The sequence below is a fragment of the Schistocerca nitens genome, chromosome 7 (assembly GCF_023898315.1).
Source record: "Schistocerca nitens isolate TAMUIC-IGC-003100 chromosome 7, iqSchNite1.1, whole genome shotgun sequence".
In the NCBI taxonomy this organism is placed as follows: Eukaryota; Metazoa; Arthropoda; class Insecta; order Orthoptera; family Acrididae; genus Schistocerca; species Schistocerca nitens.
In genome coordinates, this window is record NC_064620.1 from 360541151 (window position 1) to 360568633 (window position 27483).

The window sequence follows — 27483 nt, forward strand, 5'->3', positions numbered from 1 at the left end:
AGACACTTCTGGTCATTTGTTCATCGTTGGTCTTGTGTTTGTTATGCCGCTGATTTTGAATGTATGTATGAGAGAGAGGGAAGAAGGGAGATTGGGTCCACGCTTGTCTGACTAATTTAGTTTAATAAAATGAAGCGTTTGTAGTACCACTTTATTGATCAGTGTAATTCTTAATACAAATGTTTTGTTGTAATCCTACAGCCTGGTAGGAAATTAACTTAGCCGCAGGAACATTGCAGGCAGACGTCAGACACTTCTAATCATCCTTGAAATTACGAAGAATTGTGAAGAATGAATAAGACACATTTAAAACCTGTAAGAAAATCAAGATGTGTAAGAAACAATACATTTTGTAATTTGAATTAATTAGGAAATAGTTATTTATTATATTACATACCCAGAACTCAAACGTTACTGTGTTACGTATTGTTGAAGCTAAAAATTTAGCAGCTACATCTTAATCAATCTTTACACTATTAAATGTTACACCCAAAAGATTAACTAAACCTATATCTCTGGAAACAGCAATATAAGTTCTTAAATTCAGACCATACCTCGATAACTGTTACTTCGAGCTACAATTTTTGTTAACTGTTATCACGAATTTCTCTTAACCTATAATTATGAAATATTCATGCATACCATATTTCGACAAAACATTAACCTAAACACATCTTAAAATATTAGCGACGGCCGGAAACGGTGTAACGCAGTTAGAACCATCATCATTTCGTATTGTGACGGTACCCGAAACCTACCAGGATATCAAACGCAGTTCGTCATCTCTGAGACATATAAATTACGGGACAAGGACTACTGAAACCATTCGCGAAACATTAACGGAGGTAACAGACTGGAGACTGTTTGAAGAACCCTTCCAGCAATTTCCTGACTTCATTTTGCTCAGATCTTAAATGAGGATGTCCGTTTGGAGCCTTCTCCACCTCAGTACCCATCCAGTAATTTTAAGTCATTAGCATCTCAAACTATAGGAATTTTTAAACTTTTATACAGTTACAGAATGAGGACGAAGAATTTGTCTGTGCCTAATATAAAGTCACCAACAAAATTCGCTTAAGCTGGAAACCAGTTTTATATGTGCCTATTGTATGAAGTTAAATCTAATATCATCTGTACCTGAGAAATTTAACTTCGACTAAATAAGGCTAAATTAAAAGCCGTTAATGTGTAACATACAGCAATTTTACATGCTTAGAAACTTTTCTCTTTCTGAAGCATGTAAATCAGTACTCATGTTTTCAATCACTTTTAATCCGTTACTGTATAGACGCAAATTCAGACACCACATACATAGATCTAACTTCGATTTTTGTCTGGGATAACTCATAACATTGTCCCAGAAGTAATTAGAATAGTCTTAGCCCTCTGGTTGTGACCAAGCTTTTCTGTTGGTTTGCCTTTGTTGGCAGGCGACTACCAGATCTGGAAGTCACCTCCCAATATATTCCCAATAAGTCCCGATAGGGGTTCCTCCTGTCCCTCTCCCAGCCTGCTGTGTCGTTTGGCTGGAAAGAAACGGGACTTTTCAATGGACCAGACCTGGAACAACATGCTCTTCTCCTTGAAACAGAAAATAAAATAAAAAATAAAGCGCCATCTACCCTCTGTCGGTAAAAAGATTATATCGTACATCGACTGTCATCGACTCTACCTTGCGTACTCTTAAACAAATGCTTTCATCCGTCTCTCTAACAAGCTACCGGGCACTTTGAGAATAATTAATTGCTCTGTTACTTTTAAGAGGACACTGAAACACTTCCTCCTCTCACCTTCATAAAAGTTCCCCAAAAAGTAACGTACATTGACAGTATTTCCTTTGGCAAACAGTAAAGCAAATATTTAAATCCTCTGTCATTAACGCTTCTTTCTTTTTCCATTTCTCAGTCACGCCTCTTTCTTTTCCGCTGTTTTCATTATAGTCTGTCCCATCAAATACGTATTTTTGTCTCTTTTCTATCTCAGCTCACATATCCGCTTCTGCTGGCCCTCACAGTTTAAAAATAACTCCCTGTAAATTGTCTCTGCTCCTGCAGTCCGGCGTTTAGCCATATATGTAAACTGTAGTTAATATTTTTTCTATTTTTCCATTGGAGTAATTGTATTTTCTGATGTATATTAGATGTAACTTGTGCCTATCATAATGATTAAAACGTAAAATATGTATAATGACTCGTTAGACGTAACAGATTTTCCCCTGTTAAATACATACATGAATAAAATATATGCATCTTCATTTTCGTCTTTGATATATTATACTGGAATAAAGTTAAAAATCGAGCCTGTCCTTCAGTTCTGATCAAGTTTTCCAGAAGTTTCCTCTGCTGAAATTCCATGACTCCGCAATGAGTCATTATTCCCAGAGTACACACTACACCCACATCTTCCATCTTAGTCTATGACACCACAGTGGACCTAGGCCAATTTCCCTTTATGAAAATGGTGGGAAATTCAAAAATTTATGGTGAATCTTTGTACAGTCCTATGGCGTCAGAATCCAAGAAGGCAAATCAAGATGGTGCACCTAGCATATTATCACACGTATAAAATCCATGATTTCACAAACCTAGATGACTGGCCTTAGTGCTGGCTGTATGGTTTTCAGATCTCCTTGTTTTCCCCAGCCCTATGATGCCACAGTCCAAGATGCCAAGCCTTAGGTAAACTGGCTTGGTAGGGAACCCAAGATGACAGACATTAGTGCAGCCATTTGATGGTACAGGACAGTAGTGTCAAGTACAGAATTCTGTATTAAGTTTACAATGGTGGATCATTAAAGTACCCAGTTATTCTAAGTTCCAATCCACTTGTTTGCCCCATCCCAGGGACCAGTCCACTGATGCTGTTTAAAGAATTGTCACCATCACTTGAATAGAATTGGCAAGATAGTGTTTTTACTTAAAAGAATTCAGAGCAGAGCACACCGCCACCCCCACAACCCACATGACAGACTGCATCTCACTTAGGCTGTGTCTGGTTGCAGAGCTAACAGATGCTACAAGATCCTTCATCCGTCAAAGGCGCTGAGGAGTCAATCAGTTAGGCTAAATGCCTCACCGTGCCTGGACAGTGACAGACATATCTGCACACTGACAGCTGACTGTGTGGCCACTTTTGCTGCATACCCCCAACACAGCACTCCATCCATGTGAAATCACAGTGATGATTGTCCGTTTCTGAGGTATGTTGCCGACTGCTGCCTGGCACTGCCTGACATACAGACCTGCACCATACTGACAGAGTGCATGCACATCACAAACCAGAAGTATGTGTGAGCTACTAAGATTCCTGTTACCGTTCTGTCAAGATTTGCAAGGCATTTGTATCTTTCCATTTTAGGAGTGGACAAACACATCGTTTATTTAGTTTTACTGTTATTTATAGCACATTCCAACTAACAGAATCACTGTGATGCCATTCAATTTATATCTAATATAAGAATGCTAAAATATTTTCTACCCCACAGGCTGAAACCTCTGTGGATGTGTCTGATCCTGTTTCACATTCCATTGCTGACCTCTTGTCCCCGACTCTCAGTATGGTCGCTGTTCACAACGCACTATCACATTTTCCTCATTATTAACTCTCTATGAATGTCATAGGAACTTTAGTGGGTTTTCGGATTCGTTCCAACTCCAGCGTTTTCCCAGAGATTCACACAAAACCAACAAAGACAAGTCCATCACCACACTTTCAGACACTAGTGTACTTACAAAACCTACAGGTGTGGTAACAATAAGCACATACTAGTAAAATGAGCTATAAAGACTGGTGGTCAGTGTGGTGCATTCAGCAGTAACAGTAGTAATAGGTTCTAAGCAAGGATTGAAACAGTACATGCAATTAATAGCTGTAACATATTGAGCACACACATATTTTTAAGGAGTTACTCACTTTGCAAAACAAATATACTACAGTTATATACAGGGTGGTCCATTTACGGTGACTGGGCCAAATATATCACGAAATAAGCATCAAACGAAAAAACTACAAACAACCAAACTAGTCCAGCTTGAAGGGGAAAACGAGATGGCGCTATGGTTGGTCCGCTAGATGGCGCTGCCATAGGTCAAACAGATATCAGCTGCGTTTATTTAAGTAGGAACCCCCATTTTTATTACATGTTCGTGTAGTACGTAAAGAAATATAAATGTTTTAGTGGGACCACTCTTTTCGCTTTGTGATAGATGGCGCTGTAATAGTCACAAACGTGTAAGTACGTGGTATCACGTAACATTCGGCCAGTTCGGACGGTATTTGCTTCGTGATAAATTACCCTTGTTAAAATGGACCGTTTACCAATTGCGGAAAAGGTCGATATCGATGTATGGCTATTGTTATCAAAATGCACAACGGGCGTGTGCTATGTATGCTGCTCTGTATCCTGGACGATATTATCCAAGTGTCCGGACCGTCCGCCGGATAGTTACGTTATTTAAGGAAACAGGAAGCGTTCAGCCACATTTGAAACGTCAACCACGAACTGCAACAAATGATGATGCCAAAGTAGGTGTTTTAGATGCTGTCACGCTAATCTGCACATCAGTAGCAGACAAATTGCGCGAGAACCGGGAATCTCAAAAACGTCGGTGTTGAGAATGCTACATTAACATCGATTGCACCCGTACCATATTCCTTGCACCAGGAATTGCATGGCGATGACTCTGAACGTCGTGTACAGTTCTGCCACTGGGCAAAAGAGAAATTACGGGACGATGACTGATTTTCTGCACGTGTTCTATTTAGTGACGAAGCATCATTCACCAACAGCGGGACCGTAAAGCGGCATAATATGCACTATTGGGCAACGGAAAATCCATGATGGCTGCGACAAGTGGAACATCAGCGACCTTGGCGGCTTAATGTATGGTGCGGCATTATGGGAGGATGGATAATAGGCCCCCATTTTATCGATAGCAATTTCAATGGTGCAATGTATGCTGATTTCCTACGTAATGCTCTACCGATGTTACTACAAGATGTTTCACTGCATGACAGAATAGCGATGTACTTCGAACATGATGGACGTCCGGCACATAGCTCGCGTGCGGTTGCAGCGGTATTGAATAGCGTGTTGCATGACATTTGGATTGGTCGTCGAAGCACCATACATACCATGGCCCGCACGTTCACCGGATCTGACGTCCCCGGATATCTTTCTGTGGGGAAAGTTGAAGGATATTTGCTATAGTGATCGACCGACAACGCCTAACAACATGCGTCAGCGCATTGTCAATGCATGTGTGAACATTACGGAAGGCGAGCTACTCGCTGTTGAGAGGAAAGTCGTTACACGTATTGCCAAATGCAATGAGGTTAACGGACATCATTTTGAGCATTTATTGCATTAATGTGGTATTTACAGATAATCACGCTGTAACAGCATGAGTTCTCAGAAATGATAAGTTCACAAAGGTATATGTATCACATTGGAACAACCGAAATAAAATATTCAAACGTACCTACGTTCTGTATTTTAATTAAAAAACCTATCTGTTACCAACCGTTCGTATAAAATTGTGAGCCATATGTTTGTGACTTTTACAGAGCCATCTATCAAAAAGCGAAAAAAGTAGTCCAACTAAAACATTCATATTTCTTTACGAACTACACGAATATGTAATAAGAAATGGGAGTTCCTATTTAAGAAGAAACGCAGTTGATATCCACTTGACGTTTGGCAGTGCCATCTAGCGGTCCAACCATCGCGCCATCTGGTTTCCCCCTTCAAGCTAGAAAGGTTTCGTTCTTTGTAGTTTTCTCGTTTGTCGCTTATTTCGTGAGATATTTGGTCCAGTCACGATCAATGGACCACCCTGTATATTGGCAATATAGAACCATTTCAGTTAGTAATAAGTGATCGAAGAGTTAACATCTCGACTATGAAGCGCTCGCATCAGGACAGTCAACATGAGTTTGCATGCCTGTGTGTGTGTGTGAGAGAGAGAGAGAGAGAGAGAGAGAGAGAGAGAGAGAGAGAGAGTGAGTGCGTGTAGTGTGATCACGGGTCAACTCCTTTTTTTTTTTTAATATCCCGGTAACGTGTTAGCGTGACTGCTGATGAAAATGCCACAAACGAAACACATATCATTTTCTCTAAATTCTAGCCAAAGTAAACACGTTAGCGTTCAGATGGTGTCCGACCATGAATTCTAGCCAGATGAGATGTTTGAAAGCTCTTCATATTGTAAAGTGTTATTATCCTGTACACAGTCGTGCCAATTAAAGGATAACTCAATGGCTATTGTGGACTTCTTTGCTCAATATATTCAGACACCTACATTGTTTCTAGGTGGTCATAAGATCAATGCAGCTGAATTCCCATGAACAAACTGTTTAGTGAAATAGAAACAAGTCACATGCAGGAGAACACACTCACAGTACACACTCTATCAAAGATTGAGTGGGCAATTACATATATATCGATGTTATCAAAATCTAAGGAGCAATTTATTAGCACTGTGTCAAGAAACACCAAATCTCACTGAAAAAAACCTGTATTTCAATGCATGTAAATACATGGCAGTTTGTAAGACTGTAGCAAAGAAAATGGTTAAAATGGCTCTGAGCAATATGAGACTTATCATCGGAGGTCATTAGTCCCATAGAACTTAGAACTACTTAAACCTAATCAACCTAAGGACATCACACACATCCATGCCCGAGGCAGGATTCGAACCTGCGACCGTAGCCGTCTCGCGGTTCCAGACTGAAGCGCCTAGACCTTAGCACTCTAGATGTAGGAACAGATTAGCCGTCTTATTTGATTATGTGTATATACCTGATTATATCTAATAGTTTAAAGAAATAAATGAAGACATCTCTGTAACTCATTTGTATCTTTGTAAGACCTCTTTTATGAAGATGAAGTTATGCAGTCCTGTGCATGAATGGATAGGCAAAAGATTCTCTTGACAAGGACTTTGTTCCAGCTGATAATCTAAGAATACTGTCGAAAAACAGAATAAGAAGAATAGTTCAATACTGCCTGACAGTATGCAATCGATAATGATGTTTGTATTGAACTTTGGCAAGAGCAATGTCCGCATGCCCTTGGGAATGCATCCAGAGAGATTTCATTTCGAAAATTTATGTGAATTTAAAAAAAGAAACATTATTTCAACCCAAGTGCCAACTATTACGTGGGTTACTTTCAGCACTAACAGTATGACATTCAAGACTTTCACGAAAGGTGCGGACTCCAACCATCTGAAGGAGTGAAGCCAAATATTTGGTGTATATGTGATGACAATGCAGCTGAGAAGCGTGATTAACTACTGCAACAAATACTGCTTTGGTTGGCAGGGGGGGGAGGCAACTTTTATCTGAGTCAATCATACTCTACGATTGGCAGGGAACAATGCAACTCTTACTGTCGCTTTCAGACAAGATGGGGACGGGTTGTGAGTTGTGCTTTGCTAACTCAGTCGCTAGAGCAATTCACCACGAAAGGCAAAGGTCTCGAGTTCGAGACTCGGTCCGGCAAACAGTTTTAATCTTCCAGGAAGTTTCATATCAGCGCACACTTGACTGCAGAGCGAAAGAAAAAAATTTCATTCTGGGAACATCACTCACCCCCTCCCCCTTCCCACTGCGGCTTAGCCAGTTGTTCGCAATATTATTTCTCCCGCAAACGCTATTCTTGCAAGTTTCGCAGGAGAGCTTCTGTGAAGTTCTTAAGATGGGCGAGGAGGTACTGGCGGAAGTAAAGCTGCGAGCCGTGCCTGGGTAGCTCAGTCGGTGGAGCACCTGTCCGTGGATGGCAAAGCTCCCGAATTCGAGTTTTGATTCGGTACACAGTGTTAACCAGCTAGGAAGTTTCAAGATGTTCCCAGGGTTTATTCTACAAACCACTTAGTCCAAGACAGCCAGTTTTCAAATGTTCTTTTATTGTTTCTTGAAGTACTTCCTCCATTTGTGCCCATTAAATTTTCACATATACCAAATATCGCTTCTTGGTCAATGACGCATGGCATCGGTACTCCCTTTCTTCATATGGGGAGATCCTCCAATATTTGTTAATTCTTACTACTGAGATTTTCATGCAAAATTGACTGCATAAAAATAGACGAGTCACTATAATTACCGTATGCTCCAACATATATGTAAGTGTACTTATAATCCGCAGCGCATAAAGCAAGTAAAACGACAAAAAACTAATTTATCATTACATTAAACGACGTTTGTTACGAGAAGAAAGGCATAACGTATTCCACATCCATCTCGCTCAGATGCTGCGTCACGACTCATCGTAGGCTGGCAGATTAAAATGGCTGCTTAACACTGCGACTGTCTAGTGCATTATAGCCAAAACTGCTGACGCCGCCCGCCTGTAAGTATTTTTATGTTTCATTTCTTTCAATGTAAATCAAGGAAAGCTGTGCTTAGCTTGAAGGATGGTTTCAGCACTGCAGAGCTTTACTAGGCATCGTGATGCGCCCTTGACTTCCTCTCGCCTCTCAACGGAAACAGCCAGTTGGAGGGTGGTCTACATTTCAACACACACTCCGAAATACGGTACAACTTGGTTTGGCATTATTGTCATAGCTATAGGTGAAAGAAGGTATAAGAACCGAGAAAATCGTAGGACCAATCGGACAAGTAACCATAAACCTATGTTTTGTAGTCTGGAACTTAAGCCAATGAGCTGCAGAGACACATTTCTCGACAAAGCATTAACAACTTATTTATAAAACAGAAACTGCACTGATGATGATGATGATGACATTTTGTTTGTGGGGCGCTCAACTGCGCGTTTATCCGGGCCCGTACAATTCCCCAACCGTTGCTCAGTCCAATCTCGCCACTTTCATGAATGATGATGAAATGATGAGGACAACACGAACACCCAATCATCTCGAGGCGGGTGAAAATCCCTGACCCCGCCGGAAAGAAACTGCACTGAGCCCAGGAAACAAATACCATATCTGTACAAGAAGTAGACAAAGAAAATAGGTAGCACTGTATGCTATTTGTTACTTAATTTACAGATAATTTATTGACGAATAAACTTGTTTAAATGATTTGCTCATTTTAATAGTTATTCAGATAAAAACATATTCGAATAATGCCCATCTATTATCCCCAAAATCTGACATTTGAGTTCTCTTTCTGCTCATATCATCAAAGGTAACGAGTCCTACTAGATCACTTGCTCGGCGTACTCACGAAAGCCTATGGTGAGGCTGGACTGAATTTTTCTAGTTAACTACAAACGAAATTGACAATTACAGTCTGTTCTCACTCAACGTACTTCTCTTTAATTTGTTCTTTATAAAATGTATCTAAACGTCAGTGCGATTTTAGCAGCTGACTGAAAGTAGGCATTAATGCATATACAGATCCACAACTGAAACAATGACATTCAATAACATTCAGTATTCAGTTATCACTTTAACTATCGTTATACTGTGGTAATACCTGGTCAATCACAGGTGTACAACACACCTTCTTCATAGAAAATATGAAAAATCGACAGCTAAAAAGAAATTCTAATTCTAAATACATCTGAATACATGCCAGGCCCTTTAGTGGCGCTACTTTGTGTCGAAGCTGGATAAGCAGAGACTATGTTTCCACCACCCGCATTACAAGACCACTCGGCTGTTGCCCTTCACTGTGTAAGTGAGCGCCGCGTGATACCGAGTCAGTAAAGTGGCACCCACATGCTTCGACGTGCGCGTGCGTAGTGAGTGAGGCAGACGAATGCTACTCACACGAGGAAATGGAAACGAGCCCATGGCATTGTTGGCCGGAAGGCCCCATCCGGGGAAGTTCGGCCACCAAGTCCAAGTCTTATTTCGGTTGACGCGACATTGGGTGACTTGCACGCCGATGATGACGATGAATTGATGATAAGGACATCGCATCCCCCAGTCCCCGACCGGAGAATATCTCCAACCTGGCCGGCATTCGAACTCGGACCCGCTTGCATGGGAGTCGTCACGTTACCACCCAGCTAAGCAGCCGGACTCTCACACGCAGGGTTCGCCAAGAGGCTGCGGTGTTCTAATTGACTCTGCACAGCTTCGTCACAACGTAAGGGCACTACTGGGAGCAGCAAGTAGACAAATGTATTTATAATTAAAATTTATTTTTAGCCACCGACTTTACACGTTTTCTAAAGAGAAAGTGTCTGATCATAGTTGAACGAAAATTAAACTGATAATGGAATACTTAATTTATTGAAAGTCATGACAGAATAGCTTATGAAATAATCCTTGCTTTTAGTCAGTTGCTAAAAATAACAGTTACATTCAGACACATCTTGAACATAACAGATTAAAAAAATTCATGTTTAGGAGCATGAAAACAGATAACCGTCAACTATGTTTGTGCGTATCAAGGACATCAGTCGTGCTACAACATTGGTCTTCATTAGTAAATCCAGAAATGACCTATGAAGGACTCGTTGTGGTTGACCATATAGATGGAAAGAGAAAGGAAGTGGAAGGTGCACCGCTCAGAGGTGACGGGTATAATTAAAAAAAAATCTTTTGAATAAATTATGGGAGTGGCAGTGATCAATTTGTTAAAAATATTTACTATTAAAAACAGTCTAGATCACGATTTATTTATCAAGGTGACCGGTTTCCACCACTGCTGTGGTCATCTTCAGACCTACAAGTTGTATACTCAATGGTAATTCATCGTTTTATTGCTTTATAGCTTTATGTATTTTCTTTAATGTGTGTAGCCGTCTAATTATAGCTTTGTATACAACTTGAAGGTCTGAAGACGACCCCAGAAGTGGTCGAAACGGGCCACCTTGATAAATGAATCGTGATCAAGACTGCTTTTAATAATAAACAAAAAAATTCTATCTAGATAATTATTCGAATAAGTAGATAATTCACACAAATTTATTCGCCAATATATTATTTATAACTTAAGCAGCGAATATCCGATATTGAAAGTAATCTAAGAGAGGTATTGCGCAGCCAGTTGTGAGCAATGTATCACGAGGAGAAATTATGTTGCTGCATTCAGTGTTAATACACTTGTCGAGGCAGGCAGACCTTGTTTGTATCCTGAAACTAAATTCGCGATGACATTCGACAGCTTGTAGTTTGTAGTCATCTATTTCTGGTATCTAATTTTGTAAAACACAGGATGATTTTATTACGGCAATTGTGAATATCTTCTCGAACATCCATGGGGCGATGAAAAGTACTCCATTTACTTCCGTGCGGTCTAAGACGGTGCAGTCACGGACTGTGTGGCTGGTCCCGGCGGAGGTTCCAGTCCTCCCTCGGGCACGGATGTGTGTTTTTGTCCTTAGGATAATTTAGGTTAAGTAATGTGTAAGCTTAAGGACTGATGACCTTAGCAGTTAAGTCCCATAAGATTTCACACACATTTGAACATTTTTGAACCATTTATTTTCCAAAGAGCTGAACGTGCATTCTGTAAGCCACCTAGTCCGAGACAGTAGGTAGTAAAATATTCTTTCGTTGTTTTCTAAATTCCTTCTTCCATAATGACGCATTAAATTTTTACATACACCAAATGTCTCGTCTCTGACATATCGTGCAGCGTCTGTACTCCATTGTTTGATTTGGGGATTTTCTCTAATATTTGGAAATGACTATTAAATGAGTTTTCAAGCAAAATTATTGCCGGAAAACAGACGAGTCACATATTTTCCGTATCCACCATAATCTATTGTATGTAAGTGAACTTGGAATCTGCATTATAGTAGCGTGGCCTTGAATAATGTGGCTGTGCGTTTGTTAGGACAATGTTGTTGTTGTTGTGGTTGTTGTGGTCTTCAGTCCTGAGACTGGTTTGAGGCAGCTCTCCATGCTACTCTATCCTGTGCAAGCTTCTTCATCTCCCAGTACCTACTGCAACCTACACCCTTCTGAATCTGCGTAGTGTATTGATCTCTTGGTCTCCCTCTACGATTTTTACCCTCCACGCTGCCCTCCAATGCTAAATTTTTGATCCCTTGATGCCTCAAAACATGTCCTACCAACCGATCCCTTCTTCTAGTCAAGTTGTGCCACAAACTTCTCTTCTCCCCAATCCTATTCAATACCTCCTCATTAGTTACGTGATCTACCCACCTTATCAAAAATGGTTCAAATGGCTCTGAGCACTATGGGACTTAACAGCTATGGTCATCAGTCCCCTAGAACTTAGAACTACTTAAACCTAACTAACCTAAGGACATCACACAACACCCAGCCATCACGAGGCAGAGAAAATCCCTGACCCCGCCGGGAATCGAACCCGGGAACCCGGGCGTGGGAAACGAGAACGCTACCGCACGACCACGAGATGCGGGCCCCACCTTATCTTCAGCATTCTTCTGTAGCACCATATTTCGAAAGCTTCTATTCTCTTCTTGTCCAAACTGGTTATCGTCCATGTTTCACTTCCATACATGGCTACACTCCATACAAATACTTTCAGAAACGACTTCCTGACACTTAAATCTATACTCGATGTTAACAAATTTCTCTTCTTCAGAAACGGTTTCCTTGCCATTGCCAGTCTACATTTTATATCCTCTCTACTTCGACCATCATCAGTTATTTTACTCCCTAAATAGCAAAACTCTTTTACTACTTTAAGTGTCTCATTTCCTAATCTAATCCCCTCAGCATCACCCGATTTAATTTGACTACATTCCATTATCCTCGTTTTGCTTTTGTTGATGTTCATCTTATATCCTCCTTTCAAGACACTGTCCATTCCGTTCAACTGCTCTTCCAAGTCCTTTGCTGTCTCTGACAGAATTACAATGTCATCGGCGAACCTCAAAGTTTTTATTTCTTCTCCATGAATTTTAATACCTACTCCGAATTTTTCTTTTGTTTCCTTTACTGCTTGCTCAATATACAGATTGAATAACATCGGGGAGAGGCTACAACCCTGTCTCACTCCTTTCCCAACCACTGCTTCCCTTTCATGCCCCTCGACTCTTATAACTGCCATCTGGTTTCTGTACAAATTGTAAATAGACTTTCGCTCCCTGTATTTTACCCCTGCCACCTTCAGAATTTGAAAGAGAGTATTCCAGTTAACGTTGTCAAAAGCTTTCTCTAAGTCTACAAATGCTAGAAACGTAGGTTTGCCTTTTCTTAATCTTTCTTCTAAGATAAGTCGTAAGGTTAGTATTGCCTCACGTGTTCCAACATTTCTACGGAATCGAAACTGATCTTCCCCGAGGTCCGCTTCCACCAGTTTTTCCATTCGTCTGTAAAGAATTCGCGTTAGTATTTTGCAGCTGTGATTTATTAAACAGATAGTTCGGTATTTTCACATCTGTCAACACCTGCTTTCTTTGGTATTGGAATTATTATATTCTTCTTGAAGTCTGTGGGTATTTCGCCTGTATCATACATCTTGCTCACCAGATGGTAGAGTTTTGTCATGACTGGCTCTCCCAAGGCCATCAGTAGTTCTAATGGAATGTTGTCTACTCCCGGGGCCTTGTTTCGACTCAGGTCTTTCAGTGCTCTGCCAAACTCTTCACGCAATATCTTATCTCGCATTTCATCTTCATCTACATCCTCTTCTATTTCCATAATACTGTCCTCAAGTACATCGCTCTTGTATAAACCCTCTATATACTCCTTCCCCCTTTCTGCCTTCCCTTCTTTGCTTAGAACTGGGTTGCCATCTGAGCTCTTGATATTCATACAAGTGGTTCTCTTCTGTCCAAAGGTCTCTTTAATTTTCCTGTAGGTAGTATCTATCTTACACCTAGTGAGACAAGCCTCTACATCCTTACATTTGTCCTCTAGCCATCCCTGCTTAGCCATTTTGCACTTTCTGTCGATCTCATTTTTGAGACGTTTGTATTCCCTTTTGCCTGCTTCATTTACTGCATTTTTATATTTTCTCCTTTCATCAATTAAATTCAATATTTCTTCTGTTACCCAAGGATTTCTATTAGCCCTCGTCTTTTTACCTACTTGATCCTCTGCTGCCTTCACTACTTCATCCCTGAGAGCTACCCATTCTTCTTCTACTGTATTTCTTTCCCCCATTCCTGTCAATTGTTCCCTTATGCTCTCCCTGAAACTCTGTACAACCTCTGGTTCTTTCAGTTTATCCAGGTCCCATCTCCTTAAATTCCCACCTTTTTGCAGTTTCTTCAGTTTCAATCTGCAGTTCATAACCAATAGATTGTGGTCAGAATCCACATCTGCCCCTGGAAATGTCTTACAATTTAAAACCTGGTTCCTAAATCTCTGTCTTACCATTATATAATCTATCTGATACCTATTAGTATCTCCAGGATTCTTCCAGGTATTCGACCTTCTTTTATGATTCTTGAACCAAGTGTTAGCTATGATTAAGTTATGCTCTGTGCAAAATTCTACAAGGCGGCTTCCTCTTTCATTTATTCCCCCCAATCCTTATTCACCTACTATGTTTCCTTCTCTCCCTTTTCAAAAATGGTTCAAATGGCTCTGAGCACTATGGGACTCAACTGCTGAGGTCATTAGTCCCCTAGAACTTAGAACTAGTTAAACCTAACTAACCTAAGGACATCACAAACATCCATGCCCGAGGCAGGATTCGAACCTGCGACCGTAGCGGTCTTGCGGTTCCAGACTGCAGCGCCTTTAACCGCACGGCCACTTCGGCCGGCACTCCCTTTTCCTACTGACGAATTCCAGTCACCCATGACTATTAAATTTTCGTCTCCCTTCACTACCTGAATAATTTCTTTTATCTCGTCATACATTTCATCAATTTCTTCATCATCTGCAGAGGTAGTTGGCATATAAACTTGTACTACTGTCGTAGGCATGGGCTTTGTGTCTATCTTGGCCACAATAATGCGTTCACTATGCTGTTTGTAGTAGCTAACCCGCACTCCTATTTTTTATTCATTATTAAACCTACTCCTGCATTACCCCTATTTGATTTTGTATTTATAACCCTGTAATCACCTGACCAAAAGTCTTGTTCCTCCTGCCACCGAACTTCACTAATTCCCACTGTATCTAACTTTAACCTATCCATTTCCCTTTTTAAATTTTCTAACCTACCTGCCCGATTAAGGGATCTGACATTCCACGCTCCGATCCGTAGAATGCCAGTTTTCTTTCTCCTGATAACGACGTCCTCTTGAGTAGTCCCCGCCCGGAGATCCGAATGGGGGACTATTTTACCTCCGGAATATTTTACCCAAGAGGACGCCATCATCATTTAATCATACAGTAAAGCTGCATGTCCTCGGGAAAAATTAAGGCTGTAGTTTCTCCTTGCTTTCAGCCGTTCGCAGTACCAGCACAGCAAGGCCGTTTTGGTTAATGTTACAAGGCCAGATCAGTCAATCATCCAGACTGTTGCCCCTGCTACTACTGAAAAGGCTGCTGCCCCTCTTCAGGAACCACATGTTTGTCTGGCCTCTCAACAGATACCCCTCCGTTGTGGTTGCACCTACGGTACGGCCATCTGTATCGCTGAGGCACGCAAGCCTTCCCACCAACGGCAAGGTCCATGGTTCATGGGGGAACGACAATGTAGGCATAACATATTCCACGTCCATCTCGCTCAGATGATAAGTAATGGCTGGTTGTCAGTTCGCTGCTCAACATTGCGGCTGCGGCAGCTGGGCTGCCCATTGCATTACAGACCAAAACTGCTAAGGCAGTCCGCCTATTAGGTATTTTTATGTTTCGTTTGTTGTGTTTAAATCAAGCAAAACCGTGCTCTATTCGAAGTTTGGTCTCAGCATTGCAGTCCTTCACTACGCGAATTGGCGTGCCCTTGATTTCCTCCAAGATCTGAACGGACAAAAAAATGTTCAAATGTGTGTGAAATCTTATGGCACTTAACTGCTAAGGCAATCAGTCCCTAAGCTTACACACTACTTAACCTAAATTATCATAAGGACAAACACACACACACACATCCAACGGAGGACTCGAACCTCCGCTCTGAACAGACATCTGAACGCCATATATGCCATATGTGCCTTGCTTTCAGTTTCCCCGAAGGTGGTTTTGACATTCCTATATATTTAGCCAGTCCTTCCGACAGTCGTTTCTTTTCCCATTTCTTCACAGTTTCTCACCTAGGCATTGTGTCTTAGCTTCCGTACACTTCCTATTTATTTTATTCGTAAGTCACATGAATTTCGGTATCCCTGAATTTCCGTGAACATTTTTGTACTTCCGTCTTTCCTCAATTAACTGAACTATTTCTTCTGTTACCCGTGGTTTCTTTGCAGTTACCATCTTTCTACCCATGTTTTTCATTCCAGCTTATCTTATTGTCCTTTTTAGAGATGTCCATTCCTCTTCAACAGTACTGCCCACTAACCTATTCCTTATTGCTGTATCTATAGCCTTAGCGAACTGTACTCGTATCTCGTCATTCCTTACTACTTGTGTATCCCACTTCTCTGAATATTGATTATTCCTGAATAATCTCTTTTAATCTTCAGCCAAATCTACAACACTACTATATTGCAATCTGACTCTACAGGGTGGTCAGAAAATGTATGAAATGCTTGTAGAGATGTTACAGGGCAGGTTGTACTGAGATATAAGCCCGCATCTCGTGGTCGTGCGGTAGCGTTCTCGCTTCCCACGCCCGGGTTCCCGGGTTCGATTCCCGGCGGGGTCAGGGATTTTCTCTGCCTCGTGATGGCTGGGTGTTGTGTGCTGTCCTTAGGTTAGTTAGGTTTAAGTAGTTCTAAGTTCTAGGGGACTGATGACCATAGCTGTTAAGTCCCATAGTGCTCAGAGCCATTTTTGAGATATAAAAGTTAAGAAAGAAATTCCATACGTTGCTCCGTTTCCGAATTATTTAGCATAGAACGTAGCGAATCGGGGCGTCGCGCGCTCGTATTCAAGCGACCAGCCAGGGGCAGTGTTGCACAACGAGTGCTGTCTCTCGTTAGCTGAAACTTGAATTTACGCGCGCGACGATCTGATTGACTAACTTCATTGCCAAATAACTCGGAAACGACGCAACGTATCGAATTTCTTTCTTAACATTTATGTCTCAGTACAAAATGGCTCTGAGCACTATAGGACTTAACATCTATGGTCATCAGTCCCCTACAACTTACAACTACTTAAACGTAACTAACGTAAGGACATCACACAACACCCAGTCATCACGAGGCAGAGAAATGTCTCAGTACAACCTGCCCTGTAACATCCCTACAAGCATTTCACACATTTTCTGACCACCCTGTATATCTGCTCCTGGGTACGCGTTACAGTCCAGATTGATGCTCTTGATTACGGCAGGGCAGTTTCTCAGTTTAGGAGAGTCGAATGACTACAAGCGTCCCAGAAAACGAAATTCAAGCCACACCAACAATTTTGAGCTATGCATTACTTACAAACACAATCATATCGGCACCAGTCATCTAGTGATTTGCCTCATATTACGATTAGACCAGATCGTGTTATCAGCAAGACAGTACTGTCATCAGATGCTACGGCTAGGAAGGAAGGTAAACAGATGTTAAAGGAAAAGACATGGTGAAATGGATCTACAGTCTGGACTTCGTAATACACAACATGACACGTAGGTTTCAGAATAAATTGCAGTTCACTAACGACTAGTACTTTTCTTCACTGTGCGAATTATTATAGCAACGATACACCTACCTTTATTCCAATAATTGTCAGAGAATATTGCATTTTTCTGTCCAAAGTGGTGATAAGCAAGATCATATTATCTCTACCCACTATAGGTTAAAGGGAAACAGTTAAATAGTTTTATTGGTTTCAGTGAAATTAGTTATTTCATCTTTAGTTATGTGTACAAAACAGACATCTACTGTAAGGGTAAATAGATCCATATCCACATAGTCTGAACGAAGCCTATATGAAACAACTGAAAATACACTGATAATCTATCAACAATCGCTATTTGGTACTGTGCGCGTTTATTTTGGACGAGATTCATTTAGCAGTTTACACACAAGTCACTCTTAATCCTGGCAGCACTATGGATGCAAGAGGTATTGTGTTTTAGAGATAGCCAGATTGAACCGATAACTTGTAGCAGTATTCTGAGGTTGCAGCAAGCGATGAGTATTCAGCTGGCAGCTGGAATCCACATATACTTTAAGATCATGCAGAGGTGTGTCCATTTGCGTAGCATTTGGCGTTCCAACATGCCTTGGAAAACGATATGACTTTATTGTTGCTTTCTATCTCATCAGGAAAAGTCATGATCGGTATCCATTTCTCGGTTAGTAATCCGTAAATTGAAATGACTCACAGTTTCCGTCATATTTCAGATTTAGTTTAGAAAATTTTTAATCAATTTTTTTTCTGTGATGTCCAATGGGTATGAGAATCAGTTTGATGTATACTTTTATTTGTCCATATCGAATGTCCTCAAGTGTATATAGTTCTTTATAAACATTGTATTGTAACTTTCATACATTTGAACTTCTCAAATTTATTACCTTGCACCTCTTCAATTGTTCTCGATTTCCCTCATGTGTCTCTAATCTCTGCACCTGAATACTTACGAATTTCACTTCTCTTGCAGTTAATGTACGAATGTAGGATCGTGAGTGCACAGCACTTGCAATTACCTTCCGTAAGAACAGCATTTTCAGTATGGCCAAAATGTCATTTAAACCTATGAAGATCAACATATTCTATTGAAAAAGTATTGTGTGATGATTGGGCAATCAGTTTTCTAAATTAAATTTTGCTCTATGGGTTCCGAGCAACCCCCTCCCCCCCCGGCCCCCCTTTTTTGTAGCGAAAGTTTTGCGAAAGTTTGGCTCTCTCCGCAATTTCATAGTGGTCGTCAGATTGTGTTACTAATGTTTCATGCTCATTTTTTGGAGTATATTTCAGGGCATAAAACTGGTTCATAGTCGTACGAACACACAGATTCTGATTCAATAGGAGTGGCTTTCCACTGTATACTAGAAATTTGTAATCTTTGACTTAATGTTTTCACCTTTCATGTTTCTCTACAAAATGGACAAATAACGAAATGCATTACAAGTAGGACGTAGATCAGACCGTTTGAAGCAATACTCTCAACTCACATGTGCGTCTGGAAGACGAAACTTTGAGCTAAATGTATTTGGGATTAGAAGCCGCAGTTGTTATCAGTCGACTCTGATCTAGTCACTAAGAAATTTTATTCCAAGAAATATGCATAAATAGTTATTGATGAACTGGTTTACGAGGATTCATAACAGAGGCAAGACAAGGTGGAGAAGAATCACGACTAAAACTGTCTAATCGTATCCCAGCAGCACAGGAGATTAACAGCTGTGATAACAGTGGAGGGTGGACGTAAGTAGCATTAACGTCATAAAATCGTTCTGCTTTTCAATTATCGGAACGTTTCTCACTTATAGTACCACAGTTAACACATGTACCAACGATTGTAAAGTATAATGATTGCGCCTGAAGAAATCCTCACCGACACCAATGACTCCCTGGAGAGAGAGAAGAAGCCACCAGCAGTTACACGTAGTGGCTGCTGGGCTCTGTGCATTAGAATCAGCAGGGACCGTTTGGTGGACGTGGGGCATTCCTCCAGTGACGGCACTGCGTTGTATGCCGAGAGCGCCACTTTTTCACTCTAGAAGAAAGAACAGACATTACCAATAAATCAACCGATAACATCGACTTCTCAATACCATACGTTTATTGTCCAGTAATAATTGTTACATCACTTTACTGATGCAATCAAAGAACGGTTTCTAGATTAAAAGACAGGAAAAACTGTAACTAAATGGTGAAAAGCTTCTGTAACGCAAGTTTAATGTTAACGTTTACAGATAGGTAAACAATGGGAAATCAATAGTCATTCGGCGATCTATTAGACTTTTAATCTTCGGGTTGTCTAGATGCCAGTGGCAAATGCATGACATTACACATAATATCACGTGCCACACCCCCTGACACATCCGTATGTCACATCTCCACGGAGTTTCAGTGGTGGGAAATTCAAAGAGCTAATCACAGTCCAGGATTTTACCACTCATTAAAATGAAACGGACATCACCATTCCAGTATTTTACCAGCTACTTAACAGCTAATCACAATGTAGCCCCAGAGCACCCATCCTGGCCATATACAAAAATATCTTAAAAATATGAATTTGGTGCCGCGTTCAAAATATATCTGATTACATATCAAAATGTGTAAGGATACTAACATCAAACTTACTCGTACATAAGGTTACCTGACTTGAATAGTAAGTCGCAATTGTTAGTCAGCATAGTTCGATTAATGTACCATACTTTGTGCAAGATGCAATGAAAAAGTAAATATTTGCAGGTCTAAGCTGACCGTATTATTTACCAAAACACACTTCACATTACAGCATCTACAGCTTGCAGGCTGAGCAGGACTTGTGGACGTGCATCGTTCGATCTTTGTATCACACTCAGAGTAAGACACAGTTTAACATTTCCATATTAAAATATACGTATCTGTCAAAACCGATGCCTACAACCTGTATTTGGACTCTCAAATTAAGTTACCCACTGTCGTTAACAAGTTAAATATGTTTTATAACTGTACAAAACAAATGAATCCAGCAATGCAGTTGTGTTTGATATTTTATTTGAGGAGTAAATGAGGCTGTGCACAAATCTGTACCCGACCAAACAGAAATACATGCTATAAAAAAGTTATGCTAAGCAGGCAAACAGTAGTAGCTGAAACAAATAGGGAGTATCTATTACAGATAAATAAGCCTCAGCTACTGGAACAGCGCAAGCAATGTGTCCCCTACACTTGACACCTCCAACAAGACTGTGAACTCTCAAATTACTTACGAGATGGCTAATCTCATGTATAAATAGTCCTAAAACGAGGTAGGACACATGTGTCCTGCTGAAGTAACTCGCTAAACAAAGTAGTAACATGCTAAGCAAGACGTTTCACGTTAGGCCTAAATGAGACTTTACCCAAAAATGAACCTGACCAAGCGTCAATTTAGGGAGAAGAAGATAACAGCACACACAAAGTTTATGTAAAGATTCACAATGCTGTTTTCACGTTTAAAGTGTCCATCGAAGTACATGAAAATGTGTAACTCTCAGTACTTCCTTTCCCAAAAGGGAATGAAAAAATTCGTCAATAAAACACACACACACACACACAGACAGACACACAGACACACACACACACACACACACACACACACACACACACACTGTATTTGCTGAGCATGTACTGAGTGAGGGTCACAACTACCAGCCAGTGTCCCATGTACTTCACTTAGCAAACAAAGGCCATAAACTGAACCTGCTCGAAGCCCTGGAAATTAACAAACATCTTGCTCACAGTCCAGATCTCATCCTAAATGACCAGACACAACTCAACACTTCCCCTCTCCTAATCTTCATTTAATCATCTTTGTTGTTCATTACTTCCCACACTCTCTCTTCCTACATATTCCTATTCTACTGTATTCATTAAATTGTTTTGTTTTGTGGAAGTTGTTTTTGTATTCCACTTAGACTGTAGTTTCAATAGTTAAGGCTTTCTTTTAACTGGTACTTGTATTACTGTATTTTATGTTGTTTCAGTGGTATAATTGGCGGTGCGCATCGCCCGCTGTAGTTGGTAGTTTAACAGGACAACGACACCTTGGCGGCAGCCAGTTTGAATTGTAATAGATAGCGCGGTCGATGTGTTTGACAGTAGACTCTAATTGCCGGCAGGAGTGGCCGAGCGGTTCTAGGCGCTACAATCTGGAACCGCGCTACCGCTATGGTCACAGGTTCGAATCCTGCCTCCGGCATGGATGTGTGTGATGTCCTTAGGTTAGTTAGGTTTAACTAGTTCTAAGTTATAGGGGACTGATGACCAAAGTAGTTAAGTCCCATAGAGCTCAGAACCATTTAGTAGACTCCAATTCTTTGACGAGTTTAAGTTGAATATTTTATTATTTGTTCCCGGCGACGCCGAGGCGCTCGTCTTTCTTTCTTCGCCATTCCTTTCAGCTTTCCCTCGGGCTCTATCAGATGTGCCATTACTTCTCACTGAAATTTTGTAATACCTGGAAGATGCATTTCATTGTACTAGGTTTTTAATATCTTATTCAGAAAGAGAAACTGTGAGTTGTTTCTGCTGTTATATCTTAAAAGGTGTCCTGTTTCTGTGGGAGTTTTTCTTAGAAATCCATGTATTGTTTGTATGGTACTTAAGATTTATGTAAAGAGGGTTTGAAAATGATTTGTTTGGGGTGAGCTTTGACACCCGTAGACATTTTGTCTGTTTAGTTATGTTTCAAATTCTAGGGCAATCTAGTATATTATTCTGGGGTAACAGTAGTTTGCTGTTGTCACGAAATTGTTGAATAAAATCTGTTGGAAAATACAAGCCACAGTTTGTGTTTGATTGGTAATTATTACCTTGTTATTATTGAGTTGAAGTATCCTTGAGCATATGTGCCACGTCTCACTTTGTGTAAATGACACTATACATTTTCGTGTTTGTACACGAGTTACATTATATAAACATGGTCAAAGACTATGACAGATGAAGCTTTGTGATATCTTCTAAATATAACCTTTGCACCAAAGTGGAATTTTTTACCAGAATCCAAACAGGTTGCTCTTTGTGATATGCATCTGTAATTACAGATTTCTCATAATGAATGAACATTCGATTATTCATAAAAAATAAAATTATTTATTACAATACATAACATATCAGCTACAAAACATATGTGGCGCCACCATTATAATGCAACTGTTCTGTGATATTAAAACAAGTAGACATGGCTTATATAACAGAGATACGTAAATATTACAGGTTAAGCTGCACTTTTTGATAAACATAGTTCGATCGCTGTAACTTGAATTAAAGAAATTAACTTTTCTGTATTATTTACTCAAATACAGAAACATTTTATCTAACATTGCAAAACACACATGTGAACTACTGCTAATCTAACTTAGAGTGTAAAGTCCACTAACTGATTAGAACTGTTTGATCTTTGTACCAAACTCGACTTAGTTTGGCTTAAGCCAACATCAATGTTAGCGAAACCTTACAGCGGCACTTTTGCTAAGGCATGGACATGAAGCTGCAGTACTGTATGTTTTTGATATTCTCCTGATAATGTTAACCTGTGCCATCACCCAGTGGAGAGCACATGACGCTTTGATCGGACAGCATAATGAACAGTAATGCTACATATTCCTATAGGTAAGAAACAGAGTTGCTACGCTCCCAACTATTTTTCAAAGTCACACTAACATTGTAGCAGTTCTTTGGTAGGATATTTACTTTATCTTGCGGGAAAAAAGTCAACTTCCACTAGGACAAACTGGAGACTACATGACGTTCAACCCATTATACATGACCATATTATAGGAAAATCGCAATATATTGCCTGTGTTACACCAAAACTGCAAAAACTTGCTTTATACATAACTATGTTACAGGGAAACTGTAGCAAATTTCCCTCAGTTCCAGAAAAATCGTAAGAAATATACATCGTCATGTTAAAGGAAAATTGTACAAATTCCACTATACATTGGCATGGTTGCAGAGGACATAGTTCCATACACTACATCTACATCTACATTTATACTCCGCAAGCCACCCAACGGTGTGTGACGGACGGCACTTTACGTGCAACTGTAATTATATCCCTTTCCTGTTCCAGTCGCGTATGGTTCACGGGAAGAACGACTGCCGGAAAGCCTCCGTGCGCTCTCGAATCTCTGTAATTTTACATTCGTGATCTCCTCTGGAGGTATAAGTAGGGGTAAGCCATATATTCGATATCTCATCCAGAAACGCACCCTCTCGAAACCTGGCGAGCAAGCTACACCGCGATGCAGAGCGCCTCTCTTGCAGAGTCTGCCACTTGAGTTTGCTAAACATCTGCATAACGCTGTAACGCTTACCAAATAACCCTGTGACGAAACGCGCCGCTCATCTTTGGATCCTCTCAATGTCCTCTGTCAACCCGACCTGGTACGGATCCCACACTGATGAACAATACTCAAGTATAGGTCGAAAGAGTGTTTTGTAAGCCTCCTGCTTTGTTGATGGACTACATTTTCTAAGGACTGTCCCAATAAATGTCAACCTGGCACCCGCCTTACCAACAATTAATTCTATATGAGCATCCCACTTCAAATCGTTCCGCACGCATACTCCCAGATATTTTACAGAAGTAACTGCTACCAGTGTTTGTTCCGCTATCATATAATCATACAATAAAGGATCCTTCTTTCTATGAATTCGCAATGCATTACATTTGTCTATGTTAAGGGTCAGTTGCCACTCCCTGCACCAAATGCCTATCTGCTGCAGATCGTCCTGCATTTCACAGCAATTTTCTAATGCTGCAACCTCTCTGTATACTACAGCATCATCCGCGAAAAGCCGCATGGAACTTCCGATACTATCTACTAGTTCGTTTATATATATTGTGAAAATCAATGAACCCATAACACTCCCCTGTGGCACGCCAGAGGTTACTTTAACGTTTGTAGACGTCTCCCCATTGAGAACAACATGCTGTATTCTGTTTGCTAAAAACTCTTCAATACAGCCACACAGCTGGACTGATATTTCGTAGGCTCCTACTTTGTTTGACAGGCGACAGTGCGGAACTGTATCGAACGCCTTCCGGAAGTCAAGGAAAATGACATCTACCTGGGAGCCTGTATGTAATACTTTCTTGGTCACATGAACAAATAAAGCGAGTTGGGTCTCACTCGATAGCTGTTTCCGGAATCCATGTTGATTCTGGTTTTCCAGAAATGACATGATACACGAGCAAAAAACATGTTCTAAAATTCTACAACAGATCGATGTCAGAGATATAGGCCTATAGTTTTGCGCATGTGCCAGACGACACTTCTTGGAAACTGGAACTACCTGTGCTCTTTTCCAATCATTTAGAACCTTCCGTTCCTCTAGAGGCTTGCGGTACATGGCTGTTAGAAGGGGGGCAGGTTCTCTCGCGTATGTGTAGAATCGAATTGGTATCCCGTCAGGTCCAGTGGACTTTCCTCTGTTGAGTGATTTCAGTTGTTTTTCTATTCCTTGGACACTTACTTCGATTTCAGCCATTTTTTCGTTCGTGCGAGGGTTTAGAGAAGGAACTGCAGTGCGGTCTTCCTCTGTGAAACAGCTTTGGAAAAAGGTGTTTAGTATTTCAGCTTTACGCGTGTCATCCTCTGTTTCAATGCGATTATCATCCAACAGAGTCTGGATATGCTGTTCCTGTTTACTGATTTAACGCAAGACCAGAACTTCCTAGGATTTTCTGTCAAGTCGGTACATAGAATTTTACATTCGAATTCACTGAACGCTTCACGCATATTCCTCCTTATGCTAACTTTGACATCGCTTAGCTTCTGTTTCTCTGAGAGGTTTTGGCTGCGTTTAAATTTGCAGTGAAGCTCTCTTTGCTTTCCTAGTAGTTTCCTAACTTTGTTTTTGAACCACGGTGGGTTCTTCCCGTCCCTCACAGTTTTACTCGGCACGTAACTGTCTAAAGTGCATTTTACGATTGCCTTGAACTTTTTCCATGCAGACTCAACATTGTTAGTGTCGGAACAGAAATTTTCGTCTTGGTCTGTTAGGTAGTCTGAAATCTGCCTCCTATTACTCTTGCTAAACAGATAAACCTTCTTCCCTTTTTTATATTCCTATTTACTTCCATATTCAGGGTTGCTGCAACGGCCTTATGATCACTGATTCCCTGTTCTGCGCTTACAGAGTCGAAACGTTAGGGTCTGTTCGTTATCAGTAGGTCCAAGATATTATCTCCACGAGTCGGTTCTGTGTTTAATTGCTCGAGGTAATTTTCGGATAGTACAATCAGTATAATGTCACTCGACGCTCTGTCCCTACCCGCCGTCCTAAACATCTGAGTGTCCCAGTCTATATGTGGTAAATTGAAATCTCCACCTAAGACTATAACATGCTGAGGAAATTTATGTGAAACGTATTCCAGCTTTTCTCTTAGTTTTTCTGCCACAAATGCTGCTGGGTCGGGAGGTCGGTAAAAGGAGCCAATTATTAACCTAGCTCGGTTGCGAAGTATAACCTCCATCCATATTAATTCACAGGAACTATCCACTTCTATTTCACTACAGGATAAACTACTACTAACAGCGACAAACTCGCTACCACCGGCTGCATGCAGTCTATCCTTTCTAAACAATGTCTGTACCTCTGTAAAAATTTCGGCAGAATTTATCTCTGGCTTCAGCCAGATTTCCGTACCTATAACGATATCATCTTCGATGCTTTCTATCAGCGCTTGAAGTTCTGGTACTTTACTAATGCAGCTTGGACAGTTTAGAATTACAATACCGATTGCTGCTTGGTCCGCGCATGTCCTGACTTTGCCCCGCACCCTTTGAGGCTGTTGCCCTTTCTGTATTTTCCCGAGGCCATCTAACCTAAGAAACCGCCCAGTCCACGCCCCACAACCCCTGCTACCCGTAGACACCTGCTGCGTGTAGTGGACACCTGACCTATCCAGCGGAAGCCGAAACCCCACCACCCTATGGCGCAAGTCGAGGAATCTGCAGCCCACATGGACGCAGAACCGTCTCTGATTTAGACACTCCACACGGCTCTGTACCGAAGGTCCGCAGCCAGTCCTGTCGACGATGCTACAGATAGTGAGCTCTGCTTTCATCCCACTAGCGAGACTGGCAGTCTTCACCAAATCAGATAGCCGCCGGAAGCCAGAGATGATTTCCTCCGATCCGTAGCGACACACATCATTGGTGTTAACATGAGCGACCATCTGTAGATGGGTGCACCCTGTACCCTTCATGGCATCCGGAAGGACCTTTTTCACATCTGGAATGACTCCCCCCCGTATGCACACGGAGTGCACATTGGTTTTCTTCCCCTCCCTTGCAGCTCTATCCCTACGGGGCCCCATTACGCACCTGACATTGGAGCTCCCAACTACCAGTAAGCCCACCCTCTGCGACCGCCCGGATCTTGCTGACTGAGGGGCAACCTCTGGAACAGGACAAGCAGACATGTCTGCCTGAAGATCAGTATCAGCCGGAGACAGAGCCTGAAACCAGTTCGTCAGACCAACTGGAGAGGCTTTCCGTTGAGCCCTCTGGAATGCCTTTCGCCCCCTGCCACACCTCTAGACGACCTCCTACTCTACCACGGGTGAGAGGTCAACATCAATGTGGGCAGTATCCAACGCAGCCACAGTCGTAGTCCGATCGGGGGATGCGTGTGACGAGCTGGCCGTCGCCCAACAAACCCCCATCCGGACCCCCACAGTGATGCCCATTGGCAACAGCGTCAAGCTGCGTGACCGAAGCCAACACTGCCTGAAGCTGGGAGCGAAGGGATCCCAACTCAGCCCCCATCCTAACACAGCAGTCGCAGTCCCTATCCATGCTACATAATGTTATGCAAAGAACGTCTGCACTAATCTACAGAGAGCACAAACAATTCGACACAAAATTTAAACGGTTATTAAAATACAAGACTGCCTAGTAAATGCAGTAATGCTGCTACTTGTGCACTG

General features: G+C 41.3%; 1 protein-coding gene across 1 annotated transcript in view; it reads right to left on the bottom strand.

Annotated features, from left to right (window-relative positions):
* Positions 1-206: 206 nt before the first annotated feature.
* The window catches only part of LOC126195041 (odorant receptor Or2-like), a 175572-nt gene continuing 148295 nt past the window's right edge, over positions 207-27483 (bottom strand). Inside the window, exons 4-5 of the mRNA XM_049933484.1 lie at positions 19405-19566; positions 207-313 (exon numbers count right to left, since the gene is read on the bottom strand). Coding sequence (XP_049789441.1) covers positions 257-313; positions 19405-19566 — 219 coding nt within the window. The 3' untranslated portion in view covers positions 207-256. The remainder of the gene's footprint in view (positions 314-19404; positions 19567-27483) is intronic.